Raw genomic sequence first — 22464 nt, 5'->3', positions numbered from 1 at the left:
ATTTTCACATGGAATTTGCTTGTAATCTCCAGACATTCTATTTAAAAATCTCGAAAACCCAGGGTAAAAAAAAAAAATTGCATGTGCAAAATGTCTTTATGCTGTTAATCTCCCAAAAATTTCTAAAAATTAATTTAAAATGTCAAGAAAATTCAACATTTTCAAAAATTCGAAGACAGAAAAACTATTTTACACTGAAATGGGAACTCAAATGGCTCGGATGTCCTTCCATCTAGAACTGTAATCCTTTTCCGTGCTCGTGAATATTGATGATCTTTTGAGTGTATTAAATGCACTAAAGTGAACTTTGTGCGTCGTTCTTGTGCTAAGCTAATGTTAGCATCGCTCTCGCCCGTGCGTGCACCTGACCGACTGCAGCCGCCTCCCCCTCCCCCCTCTCGGGTTCCTCATCGTCATCGTCGTCGCTCGCCAGCTATCAGCGGGCTGGAGCAGCAGAGAACCAGGCTTAACGCAGACTGTTGCCGCCTTGACTCCTTTTCTTCACTTGACGGAGCTTTTGGGACAAATTGTCCGACAATTTGGAGGCCCTTTCTCGTCTGGACGCTCCTTCCAATGCCGAGCTTGGAGAAGCTAGCCGGGCTAGCTTCTCTCTCGGCTATCAGCATCACCGTTTGCAAACTCTTCTTTTAGTCGCCTTTTCGACCCCGTCCAACTCTTGACGTGTGTTGTCGCGTCTGCGTTGAGCGGCCCTTCGTGTGCGCGCAGAGTTGACAGCAACTTGTTCGGGGTTGGCGTGTTATTTTATTATTTTTTTGCCGAGTATGTAGGTCAGTGTCGCCGAGAGATGTGGGTCATCGCCGCTTAGTCCAGCAACTGCTTAGCAACACGGCTAATTGCTAACTCAGAGCTTTTTTGTTATTGTTTTTATTTTTTTAAGTAGCTGATTAGAACCCAGCTAATTGTTAGCTCATTGGGAGCACGGCTATCTGCTAACATAGTTTTGTTTTCATATATTGTGTATTTTTTGTTAGCTCACAGTAACCCAGCTAAGTGTTAGCTTCTTAGCAAAACGGCTAACAGTTAACTTAGTTACGCGGTGCTAGCAGAGTTTCACATCTTTATTGCTTAAAGAGAAACTCGGCTAAATGTTAACTCGTTAGCAACACGGATAAGTAATCCGTCATAGTTTAAAGGCTTTTTTTTAGCTCATAGGAACTTAGCTAAATGTAATTTCCTTTGCAACATGGGTAACTTGGCTATTCTGTATTTTATTTTTGCTGTTATCTTATAGTAACCCAGCAAGTGTTAGCTCCTTATTTACACAGCTACCTCCCTGAGTAACTCAGCATATAGACTATTATTTCATGCCAATTTAAAATTCTACATTCTCCTATTTTGACTCTGACATTCAGTGTTAGCAGAGTTGAGCTCACGTGGCTTCCGTTGATCGAAGAGTTCATTTTAAAAGGCATCAAACACACTGCTCGTTTTTTAGTGTGATTTAAAAATTTAATGTAAGCCGTGTCCTCAGTGGCGCCTTGGCGGAGGTCGTGGGTCATGTGCAGTTTGCAGCCGCGATCCCTCCGCGTCTAGCCAGCCAGCAGGAGGCGCAAGAGGAGGCATAGGGGCAGCCCCAAGGATGGCCTTCCACGACGCAGGCCGCCAGACGCTTTGTGGCGACCTGTTTTCTGGCTCCGACTTGGCCCACAAGTACTTCTACGTTAACTCGTCTTGCGGTGCCCCCTCGGCCGCCCTCAGCGCCACACCGTGTGTCAGCGGGCCTCCCGCCGTTCCAGCGGGGACACCCCGGCACCCAACCGCCCTGGGGGGCGGCGCCGGCGGGGGGGCCGCCGTGCCACAGCCGTACAGCAACCCGGCCAGCGAAGTGCCCAGCCCGGCCGAGATGGAGCCCGATCGGCCCATCGGATACGGAGCCTTTGGTGTGGTCTGGTAAGGAGGCGTGGCTTCAGATAGACACGATTGAGTCCATTTTCACTGACACTGCTTGCATGTTTGCATGCTTACCTTTTGAAGGGCTGTTTTATGTACTAATTGTGGTAATCGTTATTTCTGGCCACTCCTGATTAGCAACAAATGAACTAAGTGGTTGTAACACAGCTGCAGTGGCTTGTTTACATCCAGCCAATCTGAGCGTTGTGGTGTGGCAGGTCGGTGACGGACCCTCGAGACGGCCGGAAAGTGGCGCTGAAGAAGATGCCCAACGTCTTCCAGAACCTGGTGTCGTGCAAGCGCGTCTTCCGAGAGCTGCGCATGCTGTGCTTCTTCAAACACGACAACGTAAGGCATGCTCTTGCTTTTGTGACGATGACGTCACCGATGACCTCACCGGTGGTCGCGGTTGTATTTCAGGTGCTGTCGGCCTTGGACATTTTACAGCCGCCGCAGATCGACTGTTTTGAGGAGATGTATCCTTTTTCGCGCTCCTCCTTCACTCCTCACATTGAAAGGTTACATTGTAGGTGAACTTGGGTCATAGGTCATTTTGCCTCGTTCGTGAGTCTTGTTAGGCCTTGACAGGAAGCACAGCTATGTGATCACGGAGCTGATGCAGAGTGACCTTCACAAGGTCATCGTGTCCCCTCAGCCGCTCACCAGCGACCACATCAAGGTCTTCCTCTACCAGATCCTGCGAGGTGAGTGCCTGTTAGACCCCTTTGCTCCTTGTTGTGGCCTTTGGCTGATGCCGTGCGGCTGCTGTGCGCAGGCCTCAAGTATCTCCACTCTGCCGGCATTCTGCATCGCGACATCAAACCCGGGAATCTCCTGGTCAACAGCAACTGCCTGCTCAAGGTCCGTCGGTCGCTTGTGTCAATGAAATTTACAGAATGGAGGAATGATTCAGTCAGTCCCAAAATCCCAAGAGTCTCAAAGGGTGTCACAAAGATTTGTCAAGCTACGACCGTATTGTGAATCATCCAACTCCCGTGACTCAGAGGCCCTTTTCTTCGTCTTGGTTTCATCTTGGTCAGATTTGCGACTTTGGTCTGGCACGCGTAGAGGAGCCGGACCCGTCACGTCACATGACCCAGGAGGTGGTGACGCAGTACTACCGAGCCCCCGAGGTGCTGATGGGCTGCCGCCATTACGGCTCGGCCATCGACGTGTGGTCGGTGGGGTGCATCTTTGCCGAGCTGCTGGGCCGCCGCATCCTCTTTCAGGCACAGAGTCCCATCCAGCAGGTGAGCGTCCTCAAATGGTCTCAATCATGTTGGACCCTATCACAACTCAAAGCTTGCTTTGCTAACGTGTGTAACTCTTCAGCTGGACCTGATTACGGACCTGCTGGGAACGCCGCCTCTGTCTGCCCTGGCGTCAGCCTGCGAGGGCGCCCGGGCTCACATCCTGCGCGGCCCGCATAAACCCGTATGTCACCTTTGCACCCCCCTACCTAGTTTTCTCACATTTTGTTATCTTTATTATTGATCAGCTGATAACGGTATGTGTGTGCCTTTTCAGCCGTCGCTGTCGGTGTTGTACATGTTATCAGACGGCGCCACCCACGAGGCGGTGCACCTGCTGTGTCGTATGCTGGTTTTTGATCCGGTAAGTTGAGGAGGTCCGCGTCTTGTCGGTCGGTCACGTTATGGCCGCCGTTGACGCCAATGTTCCGACAGGCTAAGCGTATCTCCGGCGGCGACGCGCTGTCACACCCGTACCTGGACGAGGGCCGCCTGCGCTACCACACGTGCATGTGCCAGTGCTGCTACTCAGTGCCCAGCGGGCGCGTCTACACCCGAGACTTCGAACCGGCCGCCGAGCGGCCCTTCAGCCACAGCTATGAGAGCAGCCTGCTGTCCGTGTGGCAAGGCAAAGGTACGACACCCCTCCTGCCCCCCCCTCCAATTGGTCACATGCAGTTTGGCTTTCACTTGTTAGAAATATCCTCCTTGTTGAAACCCAAGCAGCCGCTTGGAAAAGGTCCAAAAAATAGTCGATTTTTCCAAGCGGTTTTGCTGCTTGTCCTCCTCAGAACTGATCCATCGCTTCGTCACGGAGCACCAGCAAGGCAAGCGGGTCCCGCTGTGCATCAACCCTCAGAGCGCCGCCTTCAAGACCTTCATCAGGTCAGCACTGCGCCCATGTATCATCATCATCATCACATTCTCCAAAAGGGCTGCAATCAACCATTTTATAATCTTTGGTTCATCAATGCTCTCTTTCCAAACATGAATTTATTATGAGTCAGTCACTGATTTAGTCTGCAAATATGTCAATCGTTGTTTTCCAACGTCAATGTGACCGCCCGTCTAACCTGCAGCTTTATGGTCCTCAGGTCCACCGCCTGGCACTCGTCCAAGGTGTCCCGCAAGGAGGAGAGATGAGCAGCCTTTCCCCCTTACTCTCCCTCCTCCTCCTCCTCCTCTTCGCTGCCTCAACCAACCTTGATGTCCACTTTCCCTGCACGTGAACAAAAGCGAGTGGCGGCGACAGGCTCCGCCCACTGCGGCGGCTCCCCGGGTGCTGAGGACAGGAAAAAAAATAGCTTCTGCTGCTGAAAAGGAAAAAAAGGTTTTGTGAGTAGAAATGTTGATTTTTGTTGGCTTTAGCATTCCACACGCTCCATGTAGCAGGGTGTCGTGTAGCGCCCCCCTCCTCGGTGTTCACACACTCCTCGCGCTCGGCAGCAGAGCATGCTGGGAAATCGTTCGACTTTCATTCCTCTTATGTCTTTTGTTTTTAGGACAGGAAGTGCAATGTGTGTTCACACAACTGATGTGTGTGTGTGTGTTATAAGTTATTGCGTAAGAATTGGCCGCCATGATGGCGCCTGAACGTGACGACCCCCCCGAAGCCGTCATGACGGCACCATTCCTCCCAACCAAAACCGTGTGTATAAAAGAATGTGTGACAAAATTAAAGTGTTTTGGGGGTAAGAAAAGATGGACAGTAACCCCTTTTTGTAGCTCCCCAGACTCCATATGTAATTCTAAAAATGTTGTGGCCAATATATTTGTAAGGTGTGCATGAAATGCTAAATTGTGGCCAGAAAAAGTGCAGAAAGAAGAACAGAAACTCTGACTACCACGTACCGATTTTGTGACCACAATATAATCATTCGTGATCATAACGCGGGCATAACGAAATACTCACCTGTGGTCACAAAGCAAATGGAGTGCACCGTTGCAAGAAACTGCAACTTGACTTTTCTGCAGAAGGTTGCTTAATATGCAACAAATGATATACAGTGGGACAAAAAAGTATTTAGTCAGCCACCAATTGTGCAAGTTATCCCACTTGAAAGATAAGAGATGCCTGTAAGTTTCATCATAGGTACACTTCAACTATGAGAGACAACATTTAAAAAAAAAAAATCCAGATAATCACATTGTCTGATTTTTAAAGAATTTATTTGCAAATTATGGTGGAAAATATTTCTTTGTTACTTTGGTCCTAGCTCTCTGCAGGTCATTCACTCGGCCCCTCCGTGTTTTTCTGGGATTTTTGTTCACCATTCTTGTGATCATTTTGACCCCATGGGGTGAGATCTTGCTTGGAGCCCCAGATCGAGGCTATTATTGACCAAATACTTATTATATATCTCATAGTTGGAGTGTACCTATGATGAAAATTACAGCCATCTTTCAGATGGGAGAACTTGCACAATTGGGGGCTGACTAAATACTTTTTTGCCCCACTGTATTTGTGGCCACAAGTTAGCATGTTAGATTAATTTGATGGCCACCATTTCTTTAGTCGCCCCCCCCTCCCCCAAATCATGTGTGTGGCTGTGTACCTTTTGAAGTCATTCTTAAGTGTATTTTTAACTGGTTAGCATTAGTTTGTTTGAGGAACTTGGTGGAACTTTTTTGGACTTCGCCGCTCGGCTCTCACGGTTGTTTACTGGTATTGATTCAGTACGGCGCTCATGTTTGAAGTGTTTTAGCTGACTTGTTTTCCCCGTTTTTTGACAAATACTTGAAGTTAACGTAGAGAGTGATGATCAATAAAAATGACACTGGACAGACAACGTTTGACTTTTTCTTTGAGCAACCAACAAGTACTACTTGGAGCTTGGAAGAGTCAACAAACAACACCAAAGTTGAGAGCTGGTTGGCCCACGTGAGTTGCTTCATGCAAATGCATGCAAATGCAGCACTGATTTGTCACACGGACGGCAGCTCTCTGATTGGCTGGGTCGGATTACCCCCGCCCCTCCCCCCCGCGGTCTTGACAGGTGGTCACCCACAGACAGGCTCACCTGATCGCGACATGCAGACATGTGGGGCCTCATGGTCGCAGGGCTGCTTTTCTTCCCGGGAATTTTCCTGCTGTCAAGTCGTTCTCTGAGGATCCTGATGGGATGGAGCCAGGCTGACGCCGTCATCGTGTCAGCACGGTTAGAACACACACACGCACACAGGTGGCAAAATTACTCGCACTCTTAAATACAGATAATCTGATCATGTGGTTTGAATCATAAAATGGAGTGAAGGTAAACTCATTGTTTTTAGACCAATCTCAGAGTCAGTCCACAATTCAATTTAATTAGTGATTAATGGGAAGGAGCAAACGGTCACGAGTGATGACATCACGATCGCTCTTGTCGTCCTCAGTGCTGTGTCATCCGTCCAGGCCGTCATGGCGGTGGCGGCGGGATGCGTCATTGCCTCGGCGTGCCGGATCGACCTCCTGCATGACAGGTGAGGGTGAAGGAGTGCGAAGTTGGTGAAACAGCATGGATGAGGGTGTAGCAGCATGAGGTTCTCATCCGGCTACCCTCCTTCATACCACTGTGTTGTTTGTTGCAGCCTCTGCTGGTGTAATCTCTGCCAATCTATTTGTGTCTCTTGCTAATCCCGGAGATTGCAGGGGAAAAGAGGCAGGGCCAGTTTGGTGCCTCCCCTTTGACCTCCCATGCGTTTGTTTGGCAAATAAGTTGGCGAGTGCATCGCGTGGCCGCCTTACAGTTGAAAGGCTCGAGTTCCAATCTGTGTTCCCTCAGGCACTGGCTGACGGACGCCTACATCACGTTCGCCGCGCCCTACTTTGTCTACGACGTGTACGCCATGTTCCTGTGCGACTGGCACAGGCGGAGGGTCAAGGGTCACGAGGCCGATGGCGGTGCGCGGCAGGCGGCCATCTTGGGCTATGTGCGGCGAGAGTATTTGATGGTGTTGCATCACATCTTCATGGTGGTCTTCTGTTTGCCCGCTTCACTGGTAACTGTGGCAACACACAAGCCCCGCCCCCTTAGTGCTGACATCATCAGCTCCCTGTCTGTGTGTGTGTGTGGCAGGTGTGGAGGCAGGGCAAAGGCGATTACTTCCAGGGTGTTTTGTTTCTTGCTGAGCTAAGCACCCCATTTGTGTGTCTCGCCAAAGTGCTCATACAGGTAAGCGTGTGTCTGTGTGTGTCACATGTGTGATGATTGACAGGCATCTTCTTGCGACGTTTGCAGTTGAAGCGCGCCGACACGCTGGCGTTTAAAGTGAACGGCGCGCTGACGCTCTTGGTCTTCTTGGCTTGCCGTGTGGCACTATTTCCGTATTTGTACCTGGCCTACAGCAGGTGAGGTCATCAACACACAACCAATCATTTGTCAGCGTCCAAAAAAAATAAAGATCCCGACTGAATTTTATTCAAAAACAAAAAAGAAAACAAACATGCCACCTTGTACAGTACATTGAAACTTACTTACCGACTTACCCTTAAAAAAAGTCTGCTTATCATAATACTCAGATATTCTTTATCCTCTGCGAAGAATGACTGTTACTGCAGCTTACTGAATCAGTAAGCATGACAGACACAGACAGGCACAAAGATCGATGAATGGTTTCAGCCCTATTATTGTCTGCTTGTTTTGCTTCTCAGGTACACGTCCATCCCCGTCCATCAGGCGGTCCTGGGGGCCCCGTGGCCATGCACCCTGGGGGCGGGGCTTCTTTGGCCCCTGCAGATCTACTGGTTCTGGTTGTTGTGCCAGCGGGCGTGGCGCATCCTCGCAGCAAGTAAAACTCCACCATGACGCGCCACTTGGGTGAGTTGACCCACAAACAATTTAGTTCACAAGTGGTTCTTTACACGTCATCAGATAATTGCTTCAGAATTGGCCGCACAGGTGTCAGTCAAAATCGCAGAGGAGGGTTGGGGGGGGCGAGAAAGGAAGACATTCCAGAATGTAATGTAAAGGATGTTTGTGTTGCTTTTCAAGTCTGTGGTTGTTCTTCTTGGGTGGTTTCCCTCCACACTTGCTCTCCGGAAATGAACGTGGCCTTCACATTGAGTTCATCATCTAGCAGCACAAAGTCTGCAAAGTAATTAGAAATCAAACGTCAACAAAACGAAACTCAGAAACTCTTAAAAAATCATAAAGATCAATCTATTAATCAATTTCATATCTTTTCAAAAATATTTTTTTTGCTGTGTTTTGCATGTTGACGACCTGAAAACGGACACAAAAGCAAAGTGACCTGCGTGCGATCCGAAGTCGAGAGTTCCTTTGTGCTGGCTGATTCCCAAAAGTTGCGCGGGATGCAGCGAAGCCGCTTCCAAGGCGTCTTCCACGCGGCAGCCTAAGCAACACACAACTTGGTCACCTTCCCTCCGTCCTTCCTTCCTTTCCTCCCTCCCTCCCTTCATTCATGTCTGTGTGTGTTTGCTCACCGGTGGCGTGTCTGAAGTGTCTGACACACATGTCCATGGTGGCAATGCTGCCGCTCAGTGTCTGCGTGCCTGCAAGCCCAAGAACATCCAAAATAAAGTCAACAGGGCACCCAGAGACTCAAACGCTTCAAGCCCTTTGGAAGTGGAAAGTTTTTGCTCAAGTGCTCTGCCAAACATTCTGGCAACATATTGACAAAGAGAAAACCAAATCCAACAGTCATTTGACTTGTTTCTTGTTCGGTGTTTGTTAATCAAAAAAATAATTTTGATTTGTTGATAATAAAAAACTGGTTGCCACAGAAATGGTTTGGTGTGCCGTGGTTTCGAGCGCTCACCGGCCACATAGACGTGCAGGCCGCGGATCTCCACGTCCTGCTGGCCCAGCGTGTGGCGACCCGGCGGGAGGCCCATGGCCGCAATGGCATCCGTCACCAGCACCAAACCTGCACGCAAGCCGCCAACTTGATCTTTTAATCTGGTCCGCTTGCTTCGCAAACCAAAAAAATCTTGTCGAAATTCAACAAACAGTCGAGTACGTTCGCCGACCTTTGGGATGTGCGCGGTGGGCGATGCGCAGGGCGGCGGGGTGGGTGTGGATGCCATCGGCGATCATCCCGTAGTAAACGCTGCGTCCTGCCGGGATGTGCTCGCTGGTCAGCAGGCCCACGATGCCCGGGTCCCGATGGTGGAACTGGACCGACACCACAAAAAGTTACTTTTGCAGGTCCTCATTTTTATATAAATGTCACTGTGTGTACGTACGGGCAGCATGGCGTTGAAGAGGTGCGTGATGAAGGAGGCGCCGTGGCCGACAGCCTCCTCGGCTTGCGTCAGGTTGGCCACCGAATGTCCCAGCGACACGGTCACGCCCCGCTGGCACAGCTCGCTCACTGCCCATCGGCTGCCCTCCAGCTCAGGAGCCAGCGTTACTATGGCAACGTTGTCCAGCCCGCCGTAAACCTCCGTCAGGTCGGCCATGGCGTCGTCACCGCACGAGAAACTGCGTAGGTAGCGCTCGGGGTGCGCCCCCTTCTTCTTGGCGCTGATGAAAGGGCCCTCGAGATGGACCCCTCCACAAAAAAAAAAAAAATTCCATATGAACTCAATCTTTCTGGCGTCGCCAAACTAAAAGGGGAGCTCACCGAGGACGCCTGCTCCGTGCGGCCCGCCGTTCAGGACTTTGATCTGAGGCAGGACCTGAAAGGGGGGGTCGGGGGTCATTATGACTGCCGGCTGATTGGCACCTGCCCATCCTGTTTGTTGGCAGCCATTGTGACCTTGTGATAAATGTGCGGCGGCGACGTGACCAGGGTGGGGCAAAAGGATGTGACACCGTGTTCCAAAAGCTTCTGGGCCACCAAAGAGATCCCGTCGCCAATGTCGTCGGACGCCTGCGAGAAGTCCACCCCGTAACCTCCTGCGGAGGTGAGCGCACGTCGCCGCCATCAGTCACACACACATGCTTGAGGACCAACGGCAAGACTCGCGGACGCCACCGTTGAGCTGCACATCAATGAAGCCCGGCGCCACAATGGCACCTCCGCAGTCCACTTGCTCGTCGGCGTACGCCTGCTCATCGAAAAAGAGCTTCTCCGGATCCAGGATCTTCCCTTCACGCACCCACAGGTCCTCACTACGCACACAAACACAAAGTTGGTGATGTTGAGCAGTAAGCCTAAAATGCTTGAGACACAACATTGACTAGTTTTCATTTTGTTTTATCAGTAAAAGACAAAATTTTGTTATGAATGTTGGCTGCCCTTGCGGTCAAGCATGAGTGAAAACAGCTGTTGAGCAATTAGCAAGCATGGGGTGAGGTCAAGAGATTTCTGACCCGTCAAATGTATTTGAACATAGTTTTTTGAGTGCCTTTCCCAGTGAGGGGTGAGTTGTATTGTCATTTATTATTTAGTGTTCATTTATTGATTAAGTTTAAAGTCCTCCTGCTGCTACCGATGGACGTATCTGGTTGCTCGATTTGGTAAGCACGTTCAGTCCCAACATGCAGGCTGTGTGCATTTTTGCTGCCAGAAATTCAATGTCGCAAGTATTTGTGTTGACTTGCGTGGGTGCATGCAGCGGTCACCTCTGCAGCCGGTGGTCGCGGAGGATCCTGCAGTTGAGCAGCTGCATGATGGGCGCCTCCGACACCGATTTGTTGGACGGCATCTCGGAGGTCTAAAAATATATATATTTACAGTATACACATAAATCATCACCTGGTCCTTCTTTAACTGTCAACTTTGATAACTAACGTATGGGAGTCTCTAGAGGACACATAAGCAGCTATCTTATCACGGAGACTTTGCCCCTCGGTGCTCTTCTTTTTCTTCGTGCATACCAAACGCGTGCGACGAAATTGACAGATAAGCAACGAGCCAAAAGTGCTTCTTCAAAGTGGTCATTAGTGCTTTTAGTCGTTTAAAGACGTTAAAGGAAGACACGATTTATAGGAGGCTTATTCAAGTGCTATTAATTCGACGGGGGCGCATAACGACCCCCAGAGTCGCCGGAGTCGGTCAACTTTAGTGTGATAAATACATACAAGCAAAAAGACTCGACTGCTTTCCTAAAAGTATTTTTGTGTGTTTTAACGGGATTTCTCCTTGACGCCTTACCCGACTTCCGCACTTATTCTTTTGAGTCCAAAGTCAACTACGGGATGAAAAAAAATAAAATATTCACTTTTTGTCGTGCCCGTTTTTTCTCCAGCGATCTCGAAACAAGTCACATGAGTCGGAAACGGATGTGGTCACGTGACCAAAACAAGTCAGCTGACAAACAATAATCGTTTTTATTTTTGCGCGATTACAATTGAATACTGACACGTAAATATTCGGATTTTAAAATAAATCGAATGGGAAAATAATGTAACGGGTGTCCCTTCCCTAACCGGTGTGTCGAGTCGCTTGTCCGCGGGGTCCTAAGTCTGTACTTCCACACTATGGCAGAAGAGGGCGCCAGAGAGCAACAGGTTTATACACATTACAACTTGTAGAGACGAGAACGTTCGATGAGCTTTTGCAAATCGACATTTCCACCTTGCCTACTTAAAAAAATGTTGATTCCTACAATAGTATTGTTTGATTTTTGGTTGTGTAAGAATTATAAAGAAATATCTTGACGTATTGCGCAAAAACCTCTATCGTTTACGCTCCTAATTATTGTATTTTTAAGTTTTCATTCATCAGTGCAGAGGTGTCAAACTCGTTTTTGTCGCGGGCCGCACCGTAGTGTCCTTCAGAGGGCTATTATGACAACTTCATGTAGTATAGGCTACACAACAAAGTGATGAATAAATAGTTTTGAAATCAGAGACTAGTAAAAACTGTTCAATCATTTAAAAAATCGAGTGGTAATAAAAATTGCTAGCAATATCTCTATTTTATTAAGTGAAAATTTGTAATTTTAGTATCGACACATAAAGTCGAAGCACAATTTGTCTTTGCGGGCCACCTAAAATGATGTGGCGGGCCATATCTGGCCCCCGGGACTTGCGTTTGACTCCTGTGACTTAGTGGATAAACAAAAGGTAAAAAAATACAACGCACCAACTACTTTAGACTGCAAAAGTTCCCAAAAAATTCAGAGGGATGTGTGTTTGAGATGTGTTTATGCAAAGCCTTTGAGGATTTAGTCCATATCCTTAACCGGTGTGACAAAAGGGCACACCACATCAACTAGTTGGGCCCTATAATGTAAATAGTGAAGCAGTTTACTAGTAAAGTTTAAATGTAAGCCAAAATTTGCACTTGTAGTGGCAAAAAAAATAGTAAGAGTTGTCCCACTAGTGCACTGATTCTCTTCCTAGCAAATACAAAGTGCAAACTGATATCGGCATGAGCCTTAAGATGCTGATCTACTATGTTAGCATCAGCATGTGTAGCGTGGATGTAGCAGGACAGATGAGGATGTGCCTCCGACCCCCCATAGCCGCCTCCCCTCGCCCCATCTTCCCCCAAAAGACACACAGACACCCCCCGTCAGGCGTTCCTGAAAGTCAACAATAAAGTTGGTTTCCAGTAAGACAGATACCTTCGCTAGTGCTACTCATCGCCATGGAGATCCCAAGAAGCCGCAGACCACTGGTGGCCACCCATGCGGGGTACGGAGAAGGGAGGGGCCCACTGTGAGTGTAAATGCGACACGTAAGACAAGCACAATATTTTAGGTCTTTTCATTGACTCTTTTGTGGACGCTGACGTCAGACGTGTCCTCTTTTGTGTCGGCCATTCACGGCCGCTTATCCTCGTCTCGGCTCTCCGGCGGCCCCTCGGGGTCCCGATGACCCGATCCCCTAATCTGCTGCCGGGAAGGACGGGCTGAATGAATGCCGCTTTTTTTGCTTGTTGACTTGCAAAGCGCACGTGAGGTCACAAAACTTCGCTCGGACGGAGTGTCAGTCAACCGCTCTGACTTGGAAGGAATCTGGCAGACTACTTTTTCAGATTTTTATTTCTATAGCACAAAGCGCATAACTAGATCGTATTTTACACATGGCATATTTAGCACATACTTATATCATGTAAACATCATTTTGAGCAAAACCCCATGGCATATATTGTATCATGCAAAGCATGTATACAGTAAGTCTAGACCAGATGCTTAAATACCAAGTTATACATCAACAACATGGCAAATTTCATGACCTCTGTGACCTTGTGGACTTGCAGCCTGAGTGAGCCAGAGGTCAAAATATGAGCCTCACTGGAGCATGGAGGACATTGAGCCCACGAACACGCACATAGTACACAAACTCTCCAAACAAAAAGGTGTATGAACAATTTATATCACATTTATATTTTGATTTGAAGCTACAAACATTTGTCCCCTTCTATCTGGAATTCTTCCAGAAAATTCTAGAAGCTTTGGAAACTTCTGTTTGTAGGTGGGCGGGACTTGAACAGAAACAAGCATCCGTCCCACACCCCCAGCCCACCGCTCATGTCCTGATTCTGCATTCCTCTCAGTTAATAAGTGTGTGTGTGTGCGCGTGTGTGTGTGTGTAATATGATGATGTCAATGATGATTTTTATGATGTCATTTTTTCCTCGCCATCTTGCATCCACCATCTCATTTGTCATCCATCTTCTATTCAGCAACTTGTTTGTTTGTGACGGTGTAAGTGCGTTTGGATGTGTGTGTCATCTGGTTTCGGCCTTGTTGTGTTGCCCAGTGTTTGTTGGTTTGCAAACTCACTGATGTCTAAAGACACAAAAACACAGACAACCTAGAGGGCAGTGTTGCTTGTGTGTGTGTGTGTGTGTGTGTGTGTGTGTGTGTGTGTGTGTGTGTGTGTGTGTGTGTGTGTGTGTGTGTGTGTGTGTGTGTGTGTGTGTGTGTGTGTGTGTGTGTGTGTGTGTGTGTGTGTGCGTGTTTGTGTGTTGTTATCAGGCAGTGTCAGGGCACCTTGGCTGGCAGTTGTCTGATTTGTGATGTCAGATGGCGTCCATTTCTTATCCCGTGAGAAGCATTGGGGTGAGCGAGTGAGCGGATGGCGAGCAGGAGGCAGACCAGGTCGTTTCCTCCGGGCAGCCTGCTGGCTTTTTAATACGTGATGAAATAACTTTAACATACTGATGTAATGATTGACCTGTCGAGGGGCGGGGCTTCGCTTATTAGCGTTTGCGTTAGCAGCATGGCACCCAATGTTCGTCGTTACCTCGCCACCCGTCGCACATCAAACTGTGTGTTCATGCGTGTGTTTGTGTATGCGTTTCTGCAGCACATGTGCTCCCGGCTGAAGTTTGCAAACTTTCACAGCAGCCGTATCGTAAATCTGAGGCCCCGCCCCCGGTGACAGCCCAACCAGCCATTACCGCGGCAACAGGCCTTTGTGGGACAACATGTCTTGTTGTTGCCGTCTGCATGTGTGCTGGTAATCTGATTACTCATCGTGGTCCTCATCTATTATGACTGCGCGGCGTGCTCGTCCCTCATTGGTCAGACGCCGCCCTCACGTGACCCGCCTTGAAGCGGTTGCCGCCGTCAATATTAGTAGTGCGACTGGCGGCCATTTTGTCGTGTCGAGGGTTAGTGTTTCGGCCGTGAGCTCGTCTTACGCGACTCGGGTTACCGCGGACACGTTGGGGCAGGCGAGCAAGGGCCAATTTGCCAAGTGGCCCATGCCGTGACACGGACATTTTTGCATCAACTATATAGGCTACAAAATAAAAATTTCTATTCAGCGATTGGACAGTTCTCACTGAATCACTTCATAACAATTTTTTTTTAGTTGATATTTTAGGAACTCTCGAGGTCCACTGTTGTAATAACAGATCCATATTTGAGTACTTAATGAAATCCTTATCGAGTGATTATGAAGCAGGGAATGTTGCCCGATGTGGCGTGTTGGGTGTCTGTCATATGTCACATGACACCGCACATGACCCGGCTGGGGGGTCCGCCCGGGGGGGTCTCAGTTGCTGATATATGGACGCTTGTAACACACAAAAGACATGCAAGACAAAGACCCCCCGTGGCCGACAATTGGGACCACAAGCACTGCAACCTGCAGTTTGTGTGTGTAGTCCGTTCGTGTGTGTGCGTGCGCGTGTGAGTATGTATGTATGCGTGTGTGTGTGTGTGTGTGTGTGTGTGTGTGTGTGTGTGTGTGTGTGTGTGTGTGTGTGTGTGTGTGTGGTGAGGCAACAAGGTGCAGTAAAAGACATTTTTATTGTTTGGAAAAAAATAGCATTAAAAAAGAAGAGCCAATCAATCTTGAGGTTTGCTGTCATAGTGATGTCACAAGAACAAACTCACAAGTCATGTAATGTCTTCCGTCGTTTCTGAACGTCCCGCACGCGTGTTCAGAGGTCACGGGACATTTTGTCTGACCAAACGTCATCACTTTGATCTTGTCTTTCAAAGTCCACAAAAGCTTCATTTGGCAAATGCTAACAATTGACAATGTGATATTTGTCCATTGCGATGGGAAGTTGAGCCAGAGGAGGCGGAGCCAAAGCAGGAAGTTGGTATATGATGATTTTTGTTGACTTGAAGTTGATCCCAGTCACATTAGTGGACGTTAGCATAGCTTCATTGAAGATCAAAAACTTAATTGTGCGTATATTTTGAATGATATACCCTGCGATTGGCTAGCAACCAATGGAATGTAACCCGCCTTTAGTCCAGTCAGATAGGACAGCACCCTGAAATGGAGAGAGAGAGTGAGAGAGAGAGCGAGAGAGAGAGAGAGAGAGAGAGAGTTGTTGGAAGCATGGATGGAGGGATTGTTGTTTTTTGGGATCTATGCAACCAATGATCTACCATTCTTGGTTAGACAATGGATATTTTCTCTCCTGGATTATAAATGTTGGATGGATTATTGGCTGAATGGATGAATGCATGGACCGCTGGATGCATGGATTTGGGCTCCATCTCACTGAGTGTGGATAAGTGAAAAATGGACATCAAAAAATGTCATATGTCAATCATGTGATGTAAACATGAAGTCCCATGAGTATCAAAAGTTTGAGGCGCGGGGTCCAGGCGACCTCAGAGCAGGGAGTCCCCAGGGGGTTCTGCAAGGTCAAACAGTTGCTCCAGATTGACGCCGGCGCCACACAGGAAGTCGCTGCGCTCCGGCTCTGCCTCGTCCTCCAGCCAGGGGCTCTCCAAAAAGGCCGAGCCCAGGAAGGACTTTTGGGACTCGGCGAGCGCGTCCCCTGCGGGGCCACCGGCTGGCACGCTCAGCTCATCCTCTTGGACGGGGCCCAGGGCGTCGCCGGCGTCCAGGCTGAGCTCGCCGCTGAGCGCCGAGTCCAGCAGGGCGTCCCAGTCAAAGTCACCCTTGAGAGGGCCGCTCTCCTTCTGCTCATCCGTGGGGAGCAGCGGGGAGCCTGGGCGGCGGGAGGTCTTGCCTTCGCCACTCCTGCGACCTGACTTCCTCTTGGCGCCGCCCCCGGGTGTGGGCCAGGACCCCAGCATGGTCCCCTGAGCCAGGCGGGCGTCCCAGCTCTGCTCCGTGGCCTCCTCAAACTCCTGCAGGAGTCGCTGAGACTGGTCATCAGCACGCAGAATGCCGACGGGGCTCCTGATGGGCGTCGGCGCAGCTCGCCCCAGCCGGCTCTGCAGCGCCGGGTTGATCCTGACCGGTGGCATGCGGCGCTTCTTGTAGGCGCCGCTCAGGAGGCGTTCGGCGTATTGAGGGTCAATCTTCCAGAAGCCGCCCTTGCCGGGTTCATCCTTCTGACGAGGAACTTTGATGAAGCACTTGTTGAGCGACAGGTTGTGGCGGATCGAGTTCTGAAAAAACACACGGCTTAGCGTCTCAGCTACAAACATATTAGTAGCCAAACCTTGCTAAGTGACATCCGTGCTTGCTAGTGCAATAAAACAAGTATGGCACTCTATTAGTATTCATGCTGACCCCCATGCCCCCGCTCTCCACCAGTCTAAATGGAGTTTCTGACCTTTGTTAAATATTATCTGCTCCGTGGTGGCACTACAAAACCAACTTCATCAATCATTTATGTGGCAAATTGAAGTTTTAGTTGAGAAAAGACAAACTGCACAAAGTCATTCCTACACACTTGAGCTGGACGTTGTGTGTGTGTGTGTTTAAGTGTGTAGGGTGACTGCACCCATACCTGCCAGGTGGGCTCGGCATGCCTGAAGTAGCAGAAGTTGTCTGTGATCCACTTATAAATGCCGGCGAGCGTCATTTTGCTGTGCTTGCTGTGCTTCATGGCCATGCAGATTAGGTGCGCGTATGAGTAGGGCGGCTTGACGCCGGCGTCCGTCTTGTAGTCCACCTCGTCTGGGCAGTGGCCGCGCGCCACGATGGCGGGCAGCGGGAGCAGTCGGCTGTAGGCGGCCGCTGTGGGTTTGCCGGGCGTGAGCGGCGAGCCCGCCGAGGCCGGGTCGGCCGCAAGCGGGGAGGCGGGTGCCTCCCAGCCCAGTGGGTGGTGTCGGTGTGGGGGTGCCGGCGGTCGGCCAGGGGGGACGCCGCCCCCCGCGATGGAGAAATCCTGCAGCCACTGCAGGCTGGTCAGGCTGTCATCCAAAGTGGCAGTGCCACCCCAGGACGCGCCCGCATCCGCCGCGCCCGCCTCTGCTGCACCTGCCTCCGCCTGGGCCGCCGCCGCAACCAGAACCTCCTCCAGACCCTCGCACTCCTCAGGACCCCCTTGGTAGCACGACTCCATGCTCATCACTTTGCCGTCCTCAACTTGACTGCAAAGGTATGAAGTGAGTCAGTGAGTGAATGAATGAATGAGATTTGAACAATGGACTCACGTCCTCAAACACATTTAAGTGAGAAAATGAGAGCGTGACTGGATGAGGTCACGTGTCAGTTGAGTGTTCCGAAGTGAGAACATGAGAATGAACGCAGTGAAGTGAGAGAGGAATTGTTAGCGTGTGAATGAGTGCGTGAGGACTCATTTGAACACAGTCAGTTTCTCTTCACACCTGAGCGCGTGCACGCCTCGCTCGCAAATTGTTGCGCGGCGCAACGTTTTTATGCACATCGAACAAACTGAACTTGTGAAGATATTTTTAATTATGTTCACGTATTAAACTTGTTAAGGGAGTTTGAACTGTAGCATGACAAACTTCTGCACTTTTTTCACGTCGAGTAGCCGCAATAAAAAAACAGCATTAAATGTCGAAACGAAATCAAAAGAGTAAAAAAGTGTGATCTTACCTGCAGTCAAGCGTCTCTCCTCCGTGTGAACTGCGCGCGCGCCTCCTGCCTGCGTGTGTCTCCGTGTACGTGCGTGTACGTGCGTGCGCGCGCGAGGGCCAACAAAGAGCCACGCAAAGAAACGAAGACGACTCGCAGCCCGCAGTGCCACTTTAATACCTGAACACGTAACCGGAGCAACGGCGGACGCGCCCCCTTGTAAACAATCTGTCGCGCGCCCATTGGCCCGCCCGTTGCCATGGAGACACACCGACGCGGCCAACTCACGGCACGCTTCCACGCTACGACTGCAGAATCTTCCATCCGTCCACCTCTCTGTGGCCCATTTTACGACTTTCGAGTTTCTTTGGGGGGGGGGGGGTCGAATCAGTTTTGCGAGTTTTTTGTTTGTCTCGCCAACGTACAATCCTTCTGCCTTGTACAGGACTAACGTTCCCAAAAGTAGAACGTTTTGTTTGGAAACGTGTATTCAGTATTTTGGCGGTCAAATGAAATCATGGGATAACTTTGATGATCGTTTAACATGACGTATTTTCTTGCATGTGACGTTACTTTCAATGTTGAGCAAAGTCGTCATTAACACCAAAAATGCTGTACTACTGCACTTTTGTTTTTACATTGTAAGACAATCTGTAGATGTAATAATCATTATTTAACAAAAGAGGGCAGTACAGCATCATTTTGTTTTGATTGCTCGTTTTATTGGGATAGCGTGTAGATATTTCTGCCATCTAGTGGTGAGCGAATAGAATGCAAAGGTTTGTTGGATTTTGAAGCACGCACAGACCCAAGTATTGCTCTTTCAAACTTTATTTCAACTTTTGACATCATTAGTTCGTCTCCGTTTTCCCTTCTTGGTGGTCAACATTGCGGTAAAAAAATAAAACTTAAGCCAGCAACCAGCGGCACTTTCCATCATGCCTCGCTGTGTTGTTAAAAGTGAACGTGCAAATTGTGTGGCGGTGTAAATGTGTGAAGCGGGTCTTTATCTTCATCAGATCCCGTCAACGCCGCCTGCCTGTGCCCGCCACTCGGCAACAAAGAAGGTGAGTGATCCGGCGAATCCCAACACGACCATGATGACGAGCTGCCAGTGCAGCAGAAGGAAGTTGCTGTAGAAAAAGGCCACCGCTGCCAGGATGGACTGAGGAGCAAACACAACAGCGAGGTGACACCACTGTGACCTTCAAACTTCTCTTGGGTCACTGGAGAAGGGAGGCACAGTTGAAAATCAAACCTTCCCACCTGAATGAACTTGAAGGCGGCGAAGGCGGGGGCACTGTTGTTGCGGAAGGTGAAACCGATGATGCTGAGTAGCTGTGTGTTGAAGCAGCTGTCGCCCAAGCCCAAAAGGAAGCTGCACAGCAGCGCCACGCCCACACTGCACATACACAGCGGCCATTAATGTCTTCAATTTGGAATCATACATGTTGCAATGGCGGGATATTTTTGCTCCTGATGATCCTAACGTGTGTTTTGTATGTGGTGTTGCATTTAGAGCCGATGGTGGGCGACCTAGGCCGTATGTAGGCGATGAGCTGGGTTCCTTCTTCGGGCGCCAGAGGAGCGTCGTCGGCAATGTTGATGAAGATGAGGTAGAAGGCCACGTAGTGCGACAACAGGCCGAGCAGCACCACGGGATTGCGGCCAACGCGGCCGCCGCCCTTGGTGAGCGCGCCAAAGGCGCCCCCGCCCAGGATCTCGCCCAGGCCCACGCAGATGCCCGACAGCCCCATCAAGCTCTTGGCGTCCGCTCCCAAGCCCGTCATGGCGCCGATGCACGTGCCGTACACACCGCTGTAGAAGGTGAGCTCCACGCCTGCCGGTACACGCGTGCTGTCAACGTCAGCCGTCAAGGGGGGGGGGGGGGGGGGCGCGTCAGACGGCAAGTTGTGAGTCACCTGTGTACGCGATGGACAAGCTGAGCAGCAACATCTCCTTGGTCACCAGCATCTTGCACACCCGCACTGGGGAGCAGGAGGACAGAAGCACGGTCATTTAAATGAGCTTTTTGCACCTCATTAAAAAACATTGAACTTGAGAATCAACCGCGCATGTACCAAAAGCGTCCAGGGCTTGCGAGCAGACGTGCGAGAAAGACGAGCTGTAAAGACAAGTTGAGAGAAAGGCCAATATCAAATTTAGTCAAATTGCAATTTCTTTTCTAATAACACAGTAGGCTTTAAACTAGTAAAATTGGCACATGAAAAAAAATAGTTACTTTGGGCGTCGGGGTAGCAATGCAAAAAAAAAAAAAAAAAACAGTCGCCATGGCAACTGCAAGATATCGCAAGCTTTGTTTTCTCAACATCATTAACATCATCCTCATGCCAACAGGTACCCAGATGTACTCTCGCCCGAGTCGGAGGGCAGCAGGGCCTCCGATTCGTCGCCAGGCGCCACTTCGGGGTCGGGCTTCCGGATGAGAAAGAAGAGGAAGCAGCCCACCAGGCTGATGACCGTCAGGGAGATGAACACCGTCTGCCGGTCCTTGTCTGCGCACACGCAGACCGGGGTCAAACTTGCATGGCAGCGCGTCTACACCTGCGCGACCGGCCCCAACCTACCTGAGATGTGCTCGTGTCCGCGCCAGGCCAAGAAGATGAACAAGTTTCCAAACAGTAAGCTAAAAAACACACGCACGCCATCAGCAGAAGCAAACTAAGTGTCCAACGTCACACGCTGTGCAGCTCACCTGAACTGCAGCAGCGCCCAAAAGACGCCGCTGTTCCTGCCGATGGTACGCGTGTCCGAGTTGAGCGCCAGCACGTTGCCCTGCGCCGTCCACAGCACGGCGGCGCCGATGCCCACCAGCACCGAGGCGGCGTAGAAGCTCCACGTGTACGGGTAGACGAAGACGGCGATGTAGGCGCTGTACAGCAGGCCGCTGAAGAACATGGATAGCTGCGCACCCATGACCGCCACCACCGACGGCGCCAGCAGATTGCACCCCGAGAACACGCCGTAGATCACCGCCATGCTGGACCGCACACGCACAAATACATTAGCAGCCCCCCCATAATGCGGCATTTGTGGACTCTTACCTGGTGTATCCACTGCCATGGAAGGTGCTGCTGTTGAAGCTCTTGATGACCGTTTGCTGCAAGAAGCAAGAGGGTGGTGTGAAAGCTGAAGTGACGGGTGGCGTCGGCACCGCCTACCTCGATGTTGCCGCACGTCTGGAAGGCGGTGAAGATGAACATGAAGGCCACGCCCAGGACGATGACGTTGATCAACTTCTTGCCGTCAGGACCCATTTGGAAGCGTGTGCGTTGGCCTCACAACATCTGACGACGACAAGATGTTCAGTGTGCAAGGAGACCAACTTTTGTTTCCCCACAATTTAAAAGCCTTCGCAGGTTTCTTCATAACAAAATGCTTTGGTCAAAAGGATCAACAATGATGGACATACGGTACATTAACTTATGAATTGATTTTTCTAATTCGATGTAGTGTGGCTGATGGTTCTGGCCTTCTGTTATGTTTGGAAGTACTCCGTAATGATCTGACCCTAACCATCCGACCTTTGTTTATTTATTTACATCATTTTAGATTTTATGGTGTCGTCTTTCGCAAAGATTGAACAAGGTAACAACAAAGTACGGAGCAGAAAGTACAAAAAGCAAAGTTTCCAAATGGAGGAACTCAACGTAAAAAGTCATGAGAAAATGATTAAAGTACAGATGGCTGAAAATAATATGAGTGCACTTGGCACCACTGTAAGATACTTAAACATTGCTGGTAATAGAAGACATAAAAGTGGATGTTGTTGATTTAAATGTATGTGGAAATTAAATGTATATTTGGCCACTTACAGAGCAGGCGGCGGTTTTGTCGCTTCTTTGTCGCCTCTGGGATGCCAGATGCTGGCCAAATTAAATTAAGCTAATTTTAACAAGTCTCATCGATTTCTTCCCAAAATACACCATGACGGAACCAGCCAGTTTTTCGTAAAATTGTCCTCAATCCCAAGCAAATCGAGGACAAATCCGAAAATATGAAATCACGTGAGCTTGAGAGGACGTCACCTGACCCTGAACGTCACAAGCTCAGCGCTACTGGCATCAAATGTATATACGCGATGAGTGAATCCGCTATGTTTAAAATCATCCATTTGATGTGTAGATTTGTTTTTTAACAAACACGGCAAAGAGGCACCCCACGTTTCCGCTTCCGGGTTAAAATAAATATTTAGATTATCACACGAAATTTTAATATATAGATGTATG

General features: G+C 49.6%; 5 protein-coding genes across 6 annotated transcripts; 2 read left to right on the top strand and 3 right to left on the bottom strand.

Annotated features, from left to right (window-relative positions):
* The first annotated feature begins 378 nt into the window (after positions 1-378).
* Positions 379-5950, top strand: nlk1 (nemo-like kinase, type 1). Its single transcript, XM_037257459.1, has 11 exons — positions 379-1911; positions 2130-2259; positions 2332-2387; positions 2509-2615; positions 2687-2772; positions 2952-3161; positions 3244-3345; positions 3439-3525; positions 3597-3795; positions 3953-4046; positions 4256-5950. Exons 1-11 carry the CDS (start codon positions 1601-1603, stop codon positions 4302-4304), a joined length of 1431 nt encoding a protein of 476 aa, XP_037113354.1. The 5' UTR covers positions 379-1600; the 3' UTR covers positions 4305-5950.
* Positions 5951-6036: 86 nt separating this feature from the next.
* On the top strand, positions 6037-7826 carry LOC119126302 (ceramide synthase-like). The gene is made up of 5 exons (XM_037257489.1): positions 6037-6319; positions 6537-6623; positions 6926-7142; positions 7220-7315; positions 7382-7826. The coding sequence occupies exons 1-5, from the start codon at positions 6201-6203 to the stop codon at positions 7493-7495; spliced, it is 633 nt and encodes a 210-aa protein (XP_037113384.1). The 5' UTR covers positions 6037-6200; the 3' UTR covers positions 7496-7826.
* amdhd2 (amidohydrolase domain containing 2) lies at positions 7546-11330 on the bottom strand. 2 transcript variants are annotated; one of them, XM_037257470.1, is made up of 11 exons: positions 11272-11330; positions 10673-10764; positions 10083-10219; positions 9864-10003; positions 9729-9783; positions 9349-9656; positions 9133-9277; positions 8922-9029; positions 8587-8655; positions 8394-8495; positions 7546-8230 (listed from the first exon to the last, which is right to left on the bottom strand). In XM_037257470.1, exons 2-11 carry the CDS (start codon positions 10753-10755, stop codon positions 8130-8132), a joined length of 1248 nt encoding a protein of 415 aa, XP_037113365.1. In that variant the 5' UTR covers positions 10756-10764; positions 11272-11330; the 3' UTR covers positions 7546-8129. The 2 variants fall into 2 exon arrangements, with proteins under 2 accessions (XP_037113365.1, XP_037113364.1); XM_037257469.1 differs by having other exon boundaries at positions 11205-11322.
* A 3912-nt stretch (positions 11331-15242) lies between these two features.
* Positions 15243-18351, bottom strand: foxj1a (forkhead box J1a). The gene is made up of 3 exons (XM_037257466.1): positions 18236-18351; positions 17178-17763; positions 15243-16833 (listed from the first exon to the last, which is right to left on the bottom strand). The coding sequence occupies exons 2-3, from the start codon at positions 17739-17741 to the stop codon at positions 16084-16086; spliced, it is 1314 nt and encodes a 437-aa protein (XP_037113361.1). The 5' UTR covers positions 17742-17763; positions 18236-18351; the 3' UTR covers positions 15243-16083.
* Positions 18352-19027: 676 nt separating this feature from the next.
* Positions 19028-22350, bottom strand: mfsd11 (major facilitator superfamily domain containing 11). The gene is made up of 11 exons (XM_037257461.1): positions 22051-22350; positions 21397-21522; positions 21280-21335; positions 20931-21215; positions 20803-20861; positions 20577-20730; positions 20296-20339; positions 20137-20202; positions 19751-20054; positions 19481-19616; positions 19028-19379 (listed from the first exon to the last, which is right to left on the bottom strand). Exons 2-11 carry the CDS (start codon positions 21490-21492, stop codon positions 19230-19232), a joined length of 1350 nt encoding a protein of 449 aa, XP_037113356.1. The 5' UTR covers positions 21493-21522; positions 22051-22350; the 3' UTR covers positions 19028-19229.
* Between the last annotated feature and the right edge of the window lie 114 nt (positions 22351-22464).

Source organism: Syngnathus acus, chromosome 8 (genome assembly GCF_901709675.1).
Source record: "Syngnathus acus chromosome 8, fSynAcu1.2, whole genome shotgun sequence".
In the NCBI taxonomy this organism is placed as follows: Eukaryota; Metazoa; Chordata; class Actinopteri; order Syngnathiformes; family Syngnathidae; genus Syngnathus; species Syngnathus acus.
Note: the sequence above shows the minus strand (reverse complement) of the source record. Positions and strands in the feature narration are given on the sequence as shown.

Excerpts from the sequence above, each read along its gene's own strand:
- nlk1 (XM_037257459.1), top strand. The coding sequence starts at position 1,601 with ATGGCCTTCCACGACGCAGGCCGCCAGACGCTTTGTGGCGACCTGTTT. Across the intron at positions 2,388-2,508 it reads ATCGACTGTTTTGAGGAGAT|CTATGTGATCACGGAGCTGA; the intron begins GTATCCTTTTTC and ends CAGGAAGCACAG. Across the intron at positions 3,796-3,952 it reads GTCCGTGTGGCAAGGCAAAG|AACTGATCCATCGCTTCGTC; the intron begins GTACGACACCCC and ends TGTCCTCCTCAG.
- LOC119126302 (XM_037257489.1), top strand. The coding sequence starts at position 6,201 with ATGTGGGGCCTCATGGTCGCAGGGCTGCTTTTCTTCCCGGGAATTTTC. Across the intron at positions 6,624-6,925 it reads ATCGACCTCCTGCATGACAG|GCACTGGCTGACGGACGCCT; the intron begins GTGAGGGTGAAG and ends GTGTTCCCTCAG. Across the intron at positions 7,316-7,381 it reads TCGCCAAAGTGCTCATACAG|TTGAAGCGCGCCGACACGCT; the intron begins GTAAGCGTGTGT and ends CGACGTTTGCAG.
- amdhd2 (XM_037257470.1), bottom strand. The coding sequence starts at position 10,755 with ATGCCGTCCAACAAATCGGTGTCGGAGGCGCCCATCATGCAGCTGCTC. Across the intron at positions 10,004-10,082 it reads CATTGATGTGCAGCTCAACG|GAGGTTACGGGGTGGACTTC; the intron begins GTGGCGTCCGCG and ends TCACCTCCGCAG. Across the intron at positions 8,656-8,921 it reads CCTGCACGTCTATGTGGCCG|GCACGCAGACACTGAGCGGC; the intron begins GTGAGCGCTCGA and ends TTGGGCTTGCAG.
- foxj1a (XM_037257466.1), bottom strand. The coding sequence starts at position 17,741 with ATGAGCATGGAGTCGTGCTACCAAGGGGGTCCTGAGGAGTGCGAGGGT. Across the intron at positions 16,834-17,177 it reads ATGCCGAGCCCACCTGGCAG|AACTCGATCCGCCACAACCT; the intron begins GTATGGGTGCAG and ends GTGTTTTTTCAG.
- mfsd11 (XM_037257461.1), bottom strand. The coding sequence starts at position 21,492 with ATGGGTCCTGACGGCAAGAAGTTGATCAACGTCATCGTCCTGGGCGTG. Across the intron at positions 21,216-21,279 it reads CATGGCAGTGGATACACCAG|CATGGCGGTGATCTACGGCG; the intron begins GTAAGAGTCCAC and ends TGTGCGGTCCAG. Across the intron at positions 20,055-20,136 it reads CTTGTCCATCGCGTACACAG|GCGTGGAGCTCACCTTCTAC; the intron begins GTGACTCACAAC and ends GTGTACCGGCAG.